Source organism: Eurytemora carolleeae, unplaced genomic scaffold (assembly GCF_000591075.1).
Source record: "Eurytemora carolleeae unplaced genomic scaffold, Eaff_2.0 scaffold423, whole genome shotgun sequence".
In the NCBI taxonomy this organism is placed as follows: Eukaryota; Metazoa; Arthropoda; class Copepoda; order Calanoida; family Temoridae; genus Eurytemora; species Eurytemora carolleeae.
Genome location: NW_019396914.1, coordinates 48,816 through 64,394, shown reverse-complemented (window position 1 = coordinate 64,394; position 15,579 = coordinate 48,816). Strand labels below are relative to the sequence as shown.

The window sequence follows — 15,579 nt, the reverse complement described above, 5'->3', positions numbered from 1 at the left end:
GAGTTGAAGCGATTTTTTGTTATTTTGCAATTTAGAGTATTGCTCCTTAGCCTTTTTAAGTGAATTTCTCTTTACATGCTATATACAATCAGATACAATCAGAACACGGTGAAATTGAAAAATATATTTTTAAACCAAGTCAAATTTAAAATCTTATTTAATGTATCTTTCTTTATGCAAAGGGCAGAGGCCCCTAGACCCCTGAGATTTTAGATACTAGATAAATCAAGGTTTACATATCTTCCGCAGTCCGCAGTATTCTTACTTAGCTAGATAAAACATCCTTAACTATGCAGTAAACCTAATTAGTAAAAGTAAAAACAAAAGCAGATATTTTTTCAATGGAAACAAAAAGTTATCATTCATTAATTTTGACCTTTAAATTAGACACTCACAAAAAAATCTAAAGAGTGTCGTTCAATATTCATTCAAAGGAAATGAGTCTTTGTAACAAACTCTGATTTTCTAATACCTATATTTTTTGCACCTGATGATGGTGTAAACCTTTGATATTTCGAACTTAGATTCTCTCATCTAACAAAATTCATAGTTTGAAATATATAAGGTCTACGGCATTGGGTTGCAAAGATATAGAGATTATAAAATCATAGTTTGTGACAAAGACTCAATTCTTTTTCGGGCCTACAAGACACTACTCACAAAGTTTAAACTAAAAAGTTTTAATAAAAAATGTTGAAAATTTTTTTTTTATTTAACGTAAAAAAATGTAAAAAAAAATATTTAGTTTTTTGTGAACCATCAGTTTTGCTTCCTTCAAAGTCAATATTCATGATGGTATAAATTAAAGCAAACTTTAAGAGAATAATATTTGAAAATATAATATAATCTTTTTAGTCTTTGGCCAGCTAAAGCTGACATATTACAAGCAGCCGTAGTACATTTGAATTTCCGAGCCGGGTCAACCTTTCCAGTCCCAGTTTGAACTGTACCGCACGGACTTTGGGTTAATAAAGAATCAACATTACTAGCCGGTGCAACTAGGTTGACGCGGTCAGACTTTATACTTTTACTAAAGGGGCAGTGGTATAAATATATTTAAACAGATACAAATATGAACATGTTCTAGACTTATTTTATGAAGATACAAATATAAGAGCAAAGAGCTTTATTATAAAGATAATACCTGTAACCGTAGTGAAAGAGGATTTTGACCCTCAGGTAGTCATTCTTTTTAGCAGCATGTATTAGAGAACTACAGTTCACTTTTACACCTCCAGTCTGATAATACAAAATATATCAAAATAATAATCTAATAATATATATTTAAACTGTTCAAAGTACATGCATTAGCGTAGAATTTTTGACAAAACTTCCTCAAATTATCAAATCAATCCAAATTTACTGATACTGGTCGACCCCGATGTTAACCAGCCTTCATTTTTGGTTAAACTCCAAACCAAAATAACATTTCTGATTCTGTTCATTGTTAATTACAATTAGGCCAGTGAACAGTTGACGCCCATAAACGTGTATACGGTACAATTAATTGACCCGACACGACTATATATGTGGTGTATACGGTAAACTTGACCCGATACGACTATATATGTGGTGTATACGGTACAATTGACCCGACACGACTTTATATATAGTGTATACGGCACAATTGACCCGACACGACTATATATGTAGTGTATACGGTACAATTGACCCGGCACGACTATGTATGTGGTGTATACAGGGGGCGGGCATAACTCTCCTAATTTTGCCTGGCTAGGTTTATACTGTACAGTGAAATTTGTCGAAAAATGTTTCCTTATGACTTGTAGAATTTCTGATCGGGTCATTGTGTACAGTGGCTGTACAACAAGAAGTCTAAAATTCCAGATGCCCCCTCTATTACTAATATCTCGATGGGTGTATACGAACACTTCTATACGAACACGAGGATCACTTCTATATTGTAGGAATACAGGAATACAAGAAAACAGGAATACAGAAATAAAGGAATACATGAATACAGAAATACAGGAATACAGGAATACAAGAATACAAGAATACAGAATACAGGAATACAGGAATACAAGCATCCAGGAATACGGAAATACAGGAATACAGGAATACAGGAATACAGGAATACAGGAATACAGGAATACAAAAATACAGGAATACAGGAAAATATATTCTATTAATAGGAAAAGAGCAGTCAACCGAAGAAAACAAATGGTATGTGCATGGTCAATTCAAACAAATCGTTTCATTTTTCATCCAAGAGATTATTTACAATATGCTGAGTGGTGGGTAGTGGTACTTCAAGAGATTATTTACACTATGCTGAGTGGTGGGTAGTGGTACTTCAAGAGATTATTTACACTATGCTGAGTGGTGGGTAGTGGTACTTCAAGAGATTATTTACATTATGCTGAGTGGTGGGTAGTGGTACTTCAAGAGATTATTTACATTAGGCTGAGTGGTGGGTAGTGGTATTCGAAGATTTGGAAGGAAAAAGTTAAAAACTGGTATTCAACTAGATTCAACTAGATTCAACTAGATTTAACTAGATTTTTTCTATGTTTGATACTTTTTACCCAATAATTCATTTAACAAAAATAAGATCATTGATTTTCCAAGATAACAAATTTTATAAAAATGTCTAAAAATCATATGAGGAAATGATTTCTCAAGAAAAAGAAATGAAACATATAAACCATTTGAAAGGGGGAAGAAATCTGGATACAAAAGTTTGATTACTTTATATATATATATGTACATTTCATTCTTAGAAACTGCCGAGAAATTTCTGAACATGTCAAATAATAGGAGAAGCTGAAAAGCCTATCCGTCTATATTGAAGCTAATAAAAATTTTTAAAGTTAAAAAACACGTAAAAAATACAAGATAAATGACGTGGTTCATAATATACACGAGTGGTTTATATTGACAGCGTAAATGGGAAAAATATTAAAGAATTTTGTCATTCAGGATTCATTCAGAAAAAAAATATTAACTTACTTTTAAATGTATTTAAGAGTCAAATAGTATGCCTAGCTTTTAGCGCATTTTTTACAGTAACAATTTATTTTACTATTTTATGGATTTACAAAAATTCTAAACCGGCATTTTTTCCAGGCAAAATTATTCCATTTCGATTTGCCATAAACCTTCCCTAGGGTCAGATATATATTATATGTAGAGCCAAATAATTTTTGTTGAAATGTAAATGAAATTTATCATCGTATGGATGTTGGAATTGAATTTCAGAAGTTTGGAAAGAATTGAATTATTTTTTGAAAAGATTGTATTTTACAACTAAATTGAAAACCATATTTTTATTTCTTCTACCAAGCGGCATATAGGGTCAAATACGATAAAGTTTTATTTTTAAAGCATAGAATTGTTTTGTTCGAACTTTAAACACTTGACCCATAAAAACTGTGGAAGAGGAAGACGATATGTAACGCATTAGTATGCGTATTTGTTGATTTAAAGAAAATAGTTTTACTAGTATCTTAAAAATCAACTTGTTAATTAACAAGAGTCATTGTTCAGCGTTCATTGTACAAAAATCGGCCTATTTAATGTTCGTCGAACTAGTTGAGACAGTCGTCTTCCTATTCTGCAGTTTTATAGGTTTCACTGTATAAAAAGTAAATATATATATATACCTGGGCTCCAGCGTACGTTTTTCCTTTGTGGGTAAACTTTTTGGCTTTGCTGTTTTGAATCCATTTCAGAATCGAAGTCAGAATTTCAGATCTAAACATTTCAGAACAGATGTCAGAATTTCAGATCTAAACATTTCAGAATCGAGGTCAGAATTTCAGATCTAAACCTTTCAAAATCCAAGTCAGAATTTCAGATCTAAACAATTCAGAATTGAATCAGAATTTCAGAACTGAATATTTCAGAATCGAAGTCAGAATTTCAGATCTAAACATTTCAGAATCGAGGTCAGAATTTCAGATCTAAACATTTCAGAATCGAAGTTAGAACTTCAGATCTAAACACTTCAGAATCGAGGTCAGAATTACAGATCTAAACATTCCTAATAGAGGTCAGAATTTCAGATCTAAACATTCCAGAATCTAAGTCAGAATTTCAGATCTAAACACTTCATAATAGAGGTAAGAATTTCAGATCTAAACATTTAAGAATAGAGGTCAGAATTTCAGATCTAAACATTTCAGAATCGAAGTCAGAATTTCAGATCTAAACATTTCAGAATCAAAGTCAGATTTTCAGATCTAAACATTTCAGAATAGTGGTCAGAATTTCAGTTCCAAAAATTTCAGAATCGAAGACAGAATTTCAGATCTAAACATTTCAGAATAGAGGTCAGAATTTCAGATCTAAATCTTTCAGAATGTAAGTCAGAATTTCAGATCTAAACCTTTTAGAATCGAAGTCAGATTTTCAGATCCAAACATTTCAGAATCGAGGTCCGAATTTCAGATCTAAATATTTCAGAATCGAAGTCAGAATTTCAGATCTAAACACTTCAGAATAGAGGTAAGAATTTTAGATCTAAAGATTTCAGAATAGAGGTCAGAATTTCAGATCTAAACATTTCAGAATCGAAGTTAGAATTTCAGATATAAACACTTCAGAATAGAGGTAAGAATTTCAGATCTAAACATTTTAGAATAGAGGTCAGAATTTCAGATCTAAACACTTCAGAATAGAGGTATGAATTTCAGATCTAAACATTTCAGAATAGAGGTCAGAATTTCAGATCTAAACATTTCAGAATAGAGGTAAAAATTTCAGATCTAAACATTTCAGAATCGAAGTCAGAATTTATAAGAATTTAGAATAAAGGTTAGAATTATAGATCCAAAAATGACAGCGTCACTAGACAGGTTAAAATTTTAGATCAAAAAAATAGCATAACGGAATAGAGGTAAATTTTATTCAGATCTAATTTTTTAGAATAGAAGTCAGAATTCCAACATTTTTAAAATACAGAATCCCAAATAAAAATACCCTTATATCGTTACCTCTGTTCTAGAGCAGCTAGGAAAAATGTACCTCTGTTCAAGAGCAGCTAGGAAAAATATACCTCTGTTCTAGAGCAGCTAGGAAAAATATACCTCTGTTCTAGAGCAGCTATGAAAAATATACCTCTGTTCTAGAGCAGCTAGGAAAAGTATACCTCTGTTCTAGAGCAGCTATGAAAAATATACCTCTGTTCTAGAGCAGCTAGGAAAAATATACCTCTGTTCTAGAGCAGCTAGGAAAAATATACCTCTGTTCAAGAGCAGCTAGGAAAAATATACCTCTGTTCTAGAGCAGCTAGGAAAAATATACCTCTGTTCAAGAGCAGCTAGGAAAAATATACCTTTGTTCTAGAGCGGCTAGGAAAAATATACCTCTGCTCTAGAGCAGCTAGGAAAACAGCATCTTCCATAAGTTCTGCTGTGTCCGTCATTGTCTTCATTTTCTACAAAATAATTCTGTTATAAGCTGTTAAAAGATTTTTAAAACCGAATCAAAAAGTCTGCTTAAAGGGACTGTAAAGGAAAAATGAAAGGGGGTATAGGCTGAAATCTGAGAATCTCAGGCGTTGAAAGATACCTATGATATTTATCTGATGTTCCTGTCTCGAGAAATTGATATAAAACTGTGTCAAATTTATACCAAAACTTATATATGTAAGATTTTGAATAAGATTTGTAGTATTAGACAGATCATAATCAACAAATACGCAACCAATCTGAAAACTACGATATCCCATAGGAGCCAGAGAAACTCAAGTTAGCTTCAATTATTATTTGAATATAATAATTTTTCATTTTTAAGAGATATAATTAATAAAATTATTTATGCGTTCGGAACATGTCACCAGAACTCCAACCAATGGCAGTGCAGGATTATTGTCACCTGTCTCCGTCTGTATCACGGGACCAGTAAACTGCATTGCCATTGGAGGAAGTCCTGGTCACGTGATACGGAAGAATATCTTAACTTTTTACGTTATGGTATAATTTTAACACAGTTTTATGTCAATTTCTCGAGACAAGAACATTAGATAGATGCCTGTTAAGTATCGTTCGACAACTGAGATTCTCAGGTTTCATCCTACACCTCCTTTCATTTTTCCTTTACAGTCCCTTTAAAGGGACTGTGAGCGTAATTTCAAGTGACCCTCTATAGAAAGAGGACTGTACGCTGTGTACAGTCTGAACTCAAACAGGTGATTTGTTACTTGCTGAAACCCAATTGACTGTTTTATTTTAACAGTGTTTTCAAAGATTCAAAAGTAAATTTTTATTTTTTGCCACTTTTTTTCTAACTTTTAAAAAGTATCTATTGCATGATATTTTTAAATATGACAGCTTGCAAGCATTAAGTGGTTAGCAATTAAAAGCGCTTAGTACAGAGGGTCCCATATCATATTAGATTATCTCCAATCTTCAACGCCAAAATTCGCACATAATACTCGAAAAAATTCTTTTATCCTTATCAAAATTTTCAAAATGATTTATTCTTCCTAAATTTTCTGATTAATCCCCCAAATCGTAATTTAGACCCATTGACGCGGTCTAATTTGATGTGGGACACCCTGTAGATTAACAGGGACAACCTTGATCAGAAAAAGGTTTAAAGGGTATCGCTCTGAAACTAGGATAATCCTCTTTAAATAAAAGGTTAATTGAAATTACCTTTTACAGTCCCTTAAAAAATTTTTTTGGAGAAAAAAAAGTTATAAAAAAGAATGTTTTGTATGTGTTTCCATATTTCTAGCTTGTATTTAATATTGTGACTCGTATTATGTTGTTTTAAACTAAACATTCTAGAGTTTAATTGCTTATAATTACCCCATGGTGAAATTTGTCCCCCTTTTTGAGCAATTATAAAGCTCCTGTTTTCTGTTAGAGCCAATCATATCTCATGCAACGCAATTACGATAATTAAGATAATTAAAAAAAGTACCTAACTCTTTTCTCCCCTCCAATAGGAACCCTTACTACCCAATTATGTATCATTATAAATGTAACCAACCAATCAAAATCGGAATAGTTCAATTATCGCGCGCAGTTCCTGCTCCCTTGGGAGTATAAAAGGGGGCTTGATTTCTCCCCAAGCGGAGTTCAGAGCAAAAATTTCTCCAGAGTGAAACTGCGCGTGATTCTTCCTATTCAGGTCTTGAAGTTTTCTTTATTACTTTTCGCTTTTGCTCCCCTTTTCTATTTAAGTTTAGCTTAGTTCTTTTTGATTGATTCTTTTACTCTGAAGGCTCGTATTCATGTATTTTCTCCCTCGTACTTAGTTTTTAAGGATTTGTGTTGATTAATGTTCAAGAGAAATAAAATATCCTCTGTGCTTTTAACTAGTTTATTTGAGACCAGAACTTTGAGTTCAGATTTATTTCAAGTAAGGTAAAGAATCACACAGTAGTCAATAAATAGAAGAGAAGGATAGTTGAGCAGTTTGGTTTTTTGAATATTTAAGTTAGAATTAAAAGTTTTGTCATTCTCTTACAGTTTCATATTGGGAATTTTAATACTTTTATATTCTCTGCAGTGCAGTGGTTCAAATAATTATGGCTTAATATATATTTAAAATATGTTCTTTGATTGTATAATTATATTTTCCTTTTATACATACATTAATTGCATAGAAATATCATTAATAATCGCCTTTTTCATCCGGAGCCCGGAATTTTTCACCCACGGAATCCCGGACCTTTCCTTGCTCTTTAATACGTTTCTGACGCCTCCAAAATTGAAATTTTGAATTTTATTTTTAGTTTCGCCGAACACATATTCAGAAAGGATTTTGTGTACATATTTTAAAAAATTAAGTTATTAAAAAGACTTTAAGCGAAATTTCAAGTGACCCATCAAGCAAAGATGTCAATTCCCGATTAAAAAAAGTACCCTTTGTCTGATCAAGTGTGAATTAGATATCCATGTTTTGTTTATATAAACTGTTTATTTTCATTTGTGGCTTAAAGTGACTTACGCATTTCTTGCTTATAAGAAGCAATGGAGTAAATCACAGAAAAATACTTTTCAAGTTTTCCACATTTATGATCAGATTAAGGTTTCAAGTCCTATAGCACAATTATCTGTGCGCGGAGGGTCAGTTAAAAGCACGTTTATAGTATATAATTTTACATTAGTTTCCAGTTCTAATTCCATCCTTGAAATCAAATAAAACATCTTTTTGAATTGATTAAAGACTAAAAAATAAAGCCAAGCACCTTGTCGTTCTGTAGAAACTCTAGTAGGCCAATCACAAGTTTATCTCCATTAAGCCTGGAACAGGAAATAAAAATTATTTATTATAGAAGATAAACAAGAATTTATATAATGGAGTTGGGTTTAGTTACTTTTATCCTAAACTCTGCAATAATGTGCAGGCTTGCAAAACAAATGCATGTGGATTGTTGTATTAGAGTCTACAGGTCTCTACTATACATACAGGGTGTCCCGTGACACACAACAGTTGGTATTTTTGCAGTTCATTTCGTTAAAAAATCTTTTACTCAAATACATTTTTCTATGAAATCAAGTTTTTACTACATAATCAAACTGGGCCATAAAATACTTTGTATTAATCTCTTTGGTATCAAAAAACTTAACAAATTATGGAAAAAGACATTTTAAACTATTTACCAACTGTAATGTTTCATGGGACACCCTGTAGCTAATAGAGCTTATTCAATATTCTTGTATTGTGCACTCTGACAGTGGACATTAGACAGCTACAATGGTAACAATAAAACAGCTGTCGCCTTCTAGTTTTTAACTGATAATCAGGCCAACTTAGAAAAAAACGCTGCCAGGTGAAAATGTGAAAAGCTGTCAACTGAAACACCACTATAGTTTCAGTAGCAGTAAATATTTCCATTTACTGATTACGCCGATTGAAGAATTCATAACACTGATTGGATAATGAGATAGATAGAAAAATATATGATACCGACATACTATTTTTAATGGTTCAGAATAGACATCAAACACATGACTGAACCCTGATTGGATCAGGCGCTAATGGACTCGGCATACAGGAGTGACACAGTGTGGCGAGAACAGGAAATTCTGCAGGTAAGCTGATCACTGTAGATCAGTTCCATCCCCAAGAGATAAAAATATGTCATTCAGATCAGGGTTGACCAAATCCAATAATATTTTGATAATGTAGTCCTAACATACACTGAATACATTGCGATATAAATTTAATTATTATTGGGTAATTATTAGGGATTAAAAAGTGTAAAGGGTTTTTTTACGAAATACTTAATTTCTGAAAAAACACTATACACATTTATAGAAATATGTCAGTTTTAACAACATTCTTAATGACATTTTAAACTTAAAAGAAAGAAGGAAGACGACATCCTTCTACTGTAGTAGACAGTAGACACAGACTTTATCTTCCTCGAGTTCCTGTAGAAATCTTTAGCTCATTAATATCCAAACAAATGTTGTGCCTATGATCAATATATGATAGTCATCACATTTGTATCCGAGTCCATTAGCGCCTGATCCAATCAGGGTTCAGACATGTGTTTGATGTCTATTCTGAACCAATAGAAATAGTATGGCAGTATCATCTATCTTTCTATCTTTCTCATCATCCAATGAAATATGAATCCTTATATCAGGGCTAAACAGTAAATAGAAATATTTACTTCTTATACTGAAACTACAGTAATATACCGGATTGTGGTTGAAATATTTACTTCTACTGAAACTACAGTATAACATACCGGATTGTGGTTGAAATATTTACTTTTACTGAAACTACAGTAATATACCGGATTGTGGTTGAAATATTTACTTCTACTGAAACTACAGTAATATACCGGATTGTGGTTGAAATATTTACTTCTACTGAAACTACAGTAATATACCGGATTGTGGTTGAAATATTTACTTCTACTGAAACTACAGTAATATACCGGATTGTGGTTGAAATATTTACTTCTACTGAAACTACAGTATAATATACCGGATTGTGGTTGAAATATTTACTTCTACTGAAACTACAGTATAATATACCGGATTGTGGTTGAAATATTTACTTCTATTGAAACTACAGTATAATTTACCGAATTGTGGTTGAAATATTTACTTCTATTGAAACTACAGTATAATATACCGGATTGTGGTTGAAATATTTACTTCTACTGAAACTACAGTAATATACCGGATTGTGGTTGAAATATTTACTTCTACTGAAACTACAGAAATATACCGGATTGTGGTTGAAATATTTACTTCTATTGAAACTACAGTATAATATACCGGAATGTGGTTGAAATATTTACTTCTACTGAAACTACAGTATAATATACCGGATTGTGGTTGAAATATTTACTTCTATTGAAACTACAGTATAATATACCGGATTGTGGTTGAAATATTTACTTCTACTGAAACTGCAATATAATATACCGGATTGTGGTTGAAATATTTACTTCTATTGAAACTACAGTAGTATACCGGACTGTGGTTGAAATATTTACTTCTACTGAAACTATAGTAATATACCGGATTGTGGTTGAAATTGCCTCCTTGATGAGAACATGAACATTTCTGCGGGTTTCATCGTTTGCTGTCAGGAAGAAACCAAGAAGCTCTTCTATCAGAGCGATATTCCTATAACAAGAAGATTATTATAATGATTATAATTATTATTATTATTATTATTATTATTATTATTATTATTATTATTATTANTATTATTATTATTATATTATTATTAATATTATTACTATGTGGTCAGGTTTCATTTAAAAATAGACACTGAAATATTTTCGGACGCTTAGTTTAGGAGAAGTTTAGTTTACACTTAGATTTTTTATGTCTAAAATGCAAAATTTTCTTTCAGTAAAGTTACATTTTGGACGAAACAGACTGGTCATCAGACCGTCCCTATTACCTCTTTTTTGGAATTTTAAGTTTAAGTTAAAGTTATGTACAATGAAGAAAGTTATTAAAGGAATGGGGTCATAGCCATAAACTCAAATTGTTCTAAACGTTATATATATATTTTCAACCTGATGGTGTAAACCTTTGATATCTCAAACTTAGTTATTTTGATCCAACATAATTTCTGGTTTAAAATATCTAATGATTACGACATTAGATTGCAAAGGTATAGGGATAGAAAATTTGAGTTTGTAACGACGACTAAACTCCTTGGAATACAGATGCATCACACGTTTTATATTTCACACTAGAATTCAATGAAATAAAATTTTAATAAAAAACTAAACATTCTACATACACCACGATTCAAGATTGATTGAATCTAAGGTATGGAACTGAAAATCCGCAAATACTCTTTTTAATGGTTTTCCTGGATTTCTGTAATGATTCTTTCTATTCAGATGAAATATCCAGCAAAATCAAGGATATTGTTTAACACTCAATACTTGATATAAAACCATTTTCTATGTATTTTAATCTAGAGGCAAACTTTCATATATATAGTTTAGACCCACCTAAGCAGGGCTGGTTGTCCTAAAATTTAGCTCAGGAGAAATATAAGTATTCGATCATTTTTTATGCGTTTCTGTTTAATCCCATTGCTTTTCTTCTTGAATATTGTTTCTTCTTGAGTTTGTATGCGGTAAAAATAATAAGGTTGGATTGTTGAAACTTTATCAGAAGTTGTGAAACTGCCAACAAACAATAATCAAGGAATAAAAAACTATGTATACGCATAATCTGCGTATACATAGTTTGGTCTGACAGCTTATTAAAACTCATTGTAAGTTTATAGCTTACAAGTGAACAGTCAGTTTAAACTGTACAATTTAAATTACCTGGTTTCCTGTACATGTGCAATGTACAGATATTTTTTATTACCTAGTCTCACTGTCATGTACATTGCCTAGCCTCCTGTATATATACGCTGTACAGTTTATATTACCTATACACGTCAGTATGCAGTTTACATTACATAGTCTCCTGTACATGTACAGTATATATTACCTGGTCTCCTGTACACAGGATCGAATACATTCCTTGCTAAATTTCTTCTCGCTGAGCAGGGTTCGATTACTCTCGTCCTAAAATAAAATTCTAAGATAGTATTTCATAAAATTCTAGTTATATCAAATATAAAATTGTAATTTCCTCTTAAGTGTATTAAATCTCAATAAAGAAGAAGGATTAGAAAGGTTTTTTTTTCTTGAGTTTTTGAGGAGAAGAAAAAAGTTTTAAATTGCTGATAAGTAACCAAATATTTTTAGATGAATTTGAGTAAATTTCTTGTACTTTCTATAATTATATCAAAAGAGGTGATATTTTTTCGTGACACTTGCTATTGACTTAATAATGGGAATTTTACTCCGGGAACAGAAGAATTTGAAATGTGATCAGAACTACGGAGAAGTGGGTTGTAAACACTATACTTTAACTAATAGATGATTTCGTTCATTGTTTAACGCTAAAAGCACCTTATTACTCTGATTGGATAATTGAATTTAAAAAAAAGATAGTGAGAGAGTAAATCAAATCTCTTTTGGTTATAAATACCAACGAGTTAATAGTATATAGAGTGATTATGTACGCTTATCCTTTACTAATTGTACAGGCCATGTACTTCACTTCCAAAGGTCAATCTATTATAGTACTCGGGGGTGATTTCTGAAAATATTTAAATGAAGAATTTGTTTTCTATGTAACTATTAAGATCCGCTACTCCTGTATCGTGTGCAGGATTCCATTTTCGCAGGAAGACGTACATTTACAGTCTTTTACAGAGCAATGTTTCATCGTTAATAAACGGACCAGAGCATGAACTGAGTAAAATTCAAGATACAAAACCCCCATACACTTGTACTCCGAAAGCGTACTGGATATTTGATGCTTGTACTGTATGAATAGGCCATAATCTCTTAATATCCATTATCAGTAAACTATCCCAAGTGTACACTCAGGCTCATACAACCGGAGAAGTAGCTAAGATCCAGCCTCCCCGATAAAGACGTGTCAATGATACAGGATTGGATTGGACGCGGAGGCTCTAGGATAGTTAAAACAAGGGTACGTATGACGTATAAAGCCAGCTAGCAACTAGTTTTAATAAAAACAACAAGAAGTTTGGAATTACGGAATAATGTTAGGAATCCCTGTTTACTCACTGGTGTTTGTTGATAGCAAGACTAGTTCCTCAGCTGTCTTAATACATCATGGTAAAATATAAACAAAACTTAAAACAATTTCTCTTTTCCCCTCAAGTAAACGAACAGAGGTCCAGGCAGATATAACAAAATTATTCATCAACTTTTAAGACAGGGTTGACTTTGAAGTCTTTTAACAGTTTGTTGCTTGGGTACCTTACTAACTCAAGAATCATATATATGTATAGATATAGTATAGTATAGATATGTATTTTTGCTACAACGCGCTTATTAGCAAGGCAAACACTTTAAAGATACAAAATATGAAATAAGTTCATCAAAATTGCAAATATGGAAAACCGCTCTATAGCTCTGGGCTGTTGAGTACGGATTTTTTTTCCTCGATATTTTGATATTTTATTTTAATCGTCACAAAAACCGGGGTTTCTCTCCCCTATTTAGACTTGAGAGAAAAACGTCTTTTCTTTAAAACGTTTTAATGCCCAATGTGTAAATTTATTATGTACATTCAACAAAAGAACATAATAAAGTAACAAAACAAATACTATTGGAAAAAAGAATGATTTATAAAATGTTATGATTAATTATACAGAACGTTTTACGAGGAATAAATGAATAAAAAAGAACCACTAGTTCCGCCATTAAAAGTACGGAATAAGCACTCATTTTTGTAATTAGCATAATATAAGGTGGTAGGCGATTATATCAATATAAGGAAGACGACTTTCGATTTTAAGCAGCATGAATACACAAGAACATGTTAACAAAGCTGTCAATTAAAAAGCTTCTCTTTAATTACTTGTAAAATTGTAATTCGGAGAAAGCTTGTTAACAATTAAAATTTAAACACAAAGTCGTCTTTATTATATTGATATAATCGCACACCACTGCACAATACCTGGAGAAATCGCAAATCTTGGTCTTTTATCGCTTGCAGAATCGCTTCTTTACTCAGATCGTTTATCCTGGTTAGTCCATTGTTGAAGACTGCGTCCACTGATCGCATTTACCAAATCAACAAATATATCGGGTTTTAAAACTTTACGAAATCAACAAATATATCGGATCTTAAAACTTTACGAAATCAACAAGTATATCGGTTTTTAAAGCTTTACGAAATCAACAAATATATCGGGTTTTAATACTTTACGAAATCAACAAATATATCGGGTTTTAAAACTTTACGAAATCAACAAGTATATCGGTTTTTAAAGCTTTACGAAATCAACAAATATATCGGGTTTTAATACTTTACGAAATCAACAAATATATCGGGTTTTAAAACTTTACGAAATCAACAAATATATCGGGTTTTAAAACTTTACGAAATCAACAAATATATCGGGTTTTAAAACTATACGAAATCATCAAATATATCGGGTTTTAAAACTTTACGAAATCAACAAATATATCGGGTTTTAAAACTTTTCATAAGAAAAGATTCAAAATGTGATAATTAACAAAATTAAGTTTCCAAACGTAATAGTTCCAAAGAGAATTAACTTACCAAACATAATAATTAACAATTAAATTAAATTTCTAAATCTAATAATTAAAAATTGAATTAAGTTTCCAAATCTAATAATTAACAATTGAATTAAATTTCTAAATCTAATAATTAAAAATTGAATTAAGTTTCTAAATCTAATATTTAACAATTTAATTAAGTTTCCAAATCTGATAATATTGAATTAAGTTTCCAAATCAAATAATTAACAATCAAATTAAGTTTCCAAATCTAATAATTAACAATTGAATAAAATTTCTAAATCTAATAATTAACAATTTGATTAAGTTTCCAAATCTAATAATTAAAAATCGAATAAGGTTTCAAAATGTAATAATTAACAATGGAATTAAGTTTTTAGATCTTTATAATTAACAATTGAATCAAGTTTCTAAAACTGATAATTAACAATAAAATTAAGTTTTCAAATCAAATAATTAACGAAAGGATTAAGTTTCCAAATTTAATATTTAACAATAAAATTAAGTTTCCAAATGTAATAATTATCAAGAATGATAAGTTTCCAAGTGAAATATTTAACAAAAGGATTAAGTTTCCAAATCAAATAACTAACAGAAGGATTAAGTTTCTAAATTTTATAATTATCAAGAAGTATAGGTTTCCAAATATAATAATTAACAAAAAGACTAAGTTTCCAAATTAATTAATTAATAGAAGGATTCAGTTTCCAAATGTAATAATTAACAAAAGCATGAAGTTTCCAAATGTAATAATTATCAAGAGTATTCCTTAAATTAAGTTTCCAAATCAAATAATTAACAGAAGTATTAAGTTTCCAAATGTAATAATTATCAAGAAGAATGAGTTTCCAAATGTAATAATTAACGAAATCAAATAATCAAAAAGAGATTATGATTTCAAAATGTTGTAGGATTAACTTTCTTGCTCTACTTCTTTTATCATTAAAACGATTAACATCTTCAAATTTGATAAATTATATAATATTTAGATTTTTTAGATGTTATTAAGTGTAAATAGAATATAA

General features: G+C 30.8%; 1 protein-coding gene across 1 annotated transcript in view; it reads right to left on the bottom strand.

Annotated features, from left to right (window-relative positions):
* The window catches only part of LOC111710037 (short transient receptor potential channel 1), a 62,464-nt gene that overhangs the window by 35,895 nt on the left and 10,990 nt on the right, over positions 1-15,579 (bottom strand). Inside the window, exons 6-12 of the mRNA XM_023484050.1 lie at positions 13,965-14,062; positions 11,913-11,989; positions 10,464-10,571; positions 8,168-8,222; positions 5,331-5,401; positions 3,627-3,717; positions 1,145-1,239 (exon numbers count right to left, since the gene is read on the bottom strand). Coding sequence (XP_023339818.1) covers positions 1,145-1,239; positions 3,627-3,717; positions 5,331-5,401; positions 8,168-8,222; positions 10,464-10,571; positions 11,913-11,989; positions 13,965-14,062 — 595 coding nt within the window. The remainder of the gene's footprint in view (positions 1-1,144; positions 1,240-3,626; positions 3,718-5,330; positions 5,402-8,167; positions 8,223-10,463; positions 10,572-11,912; positions 11,990-13,964; positions 14,063-15,579) is intronic.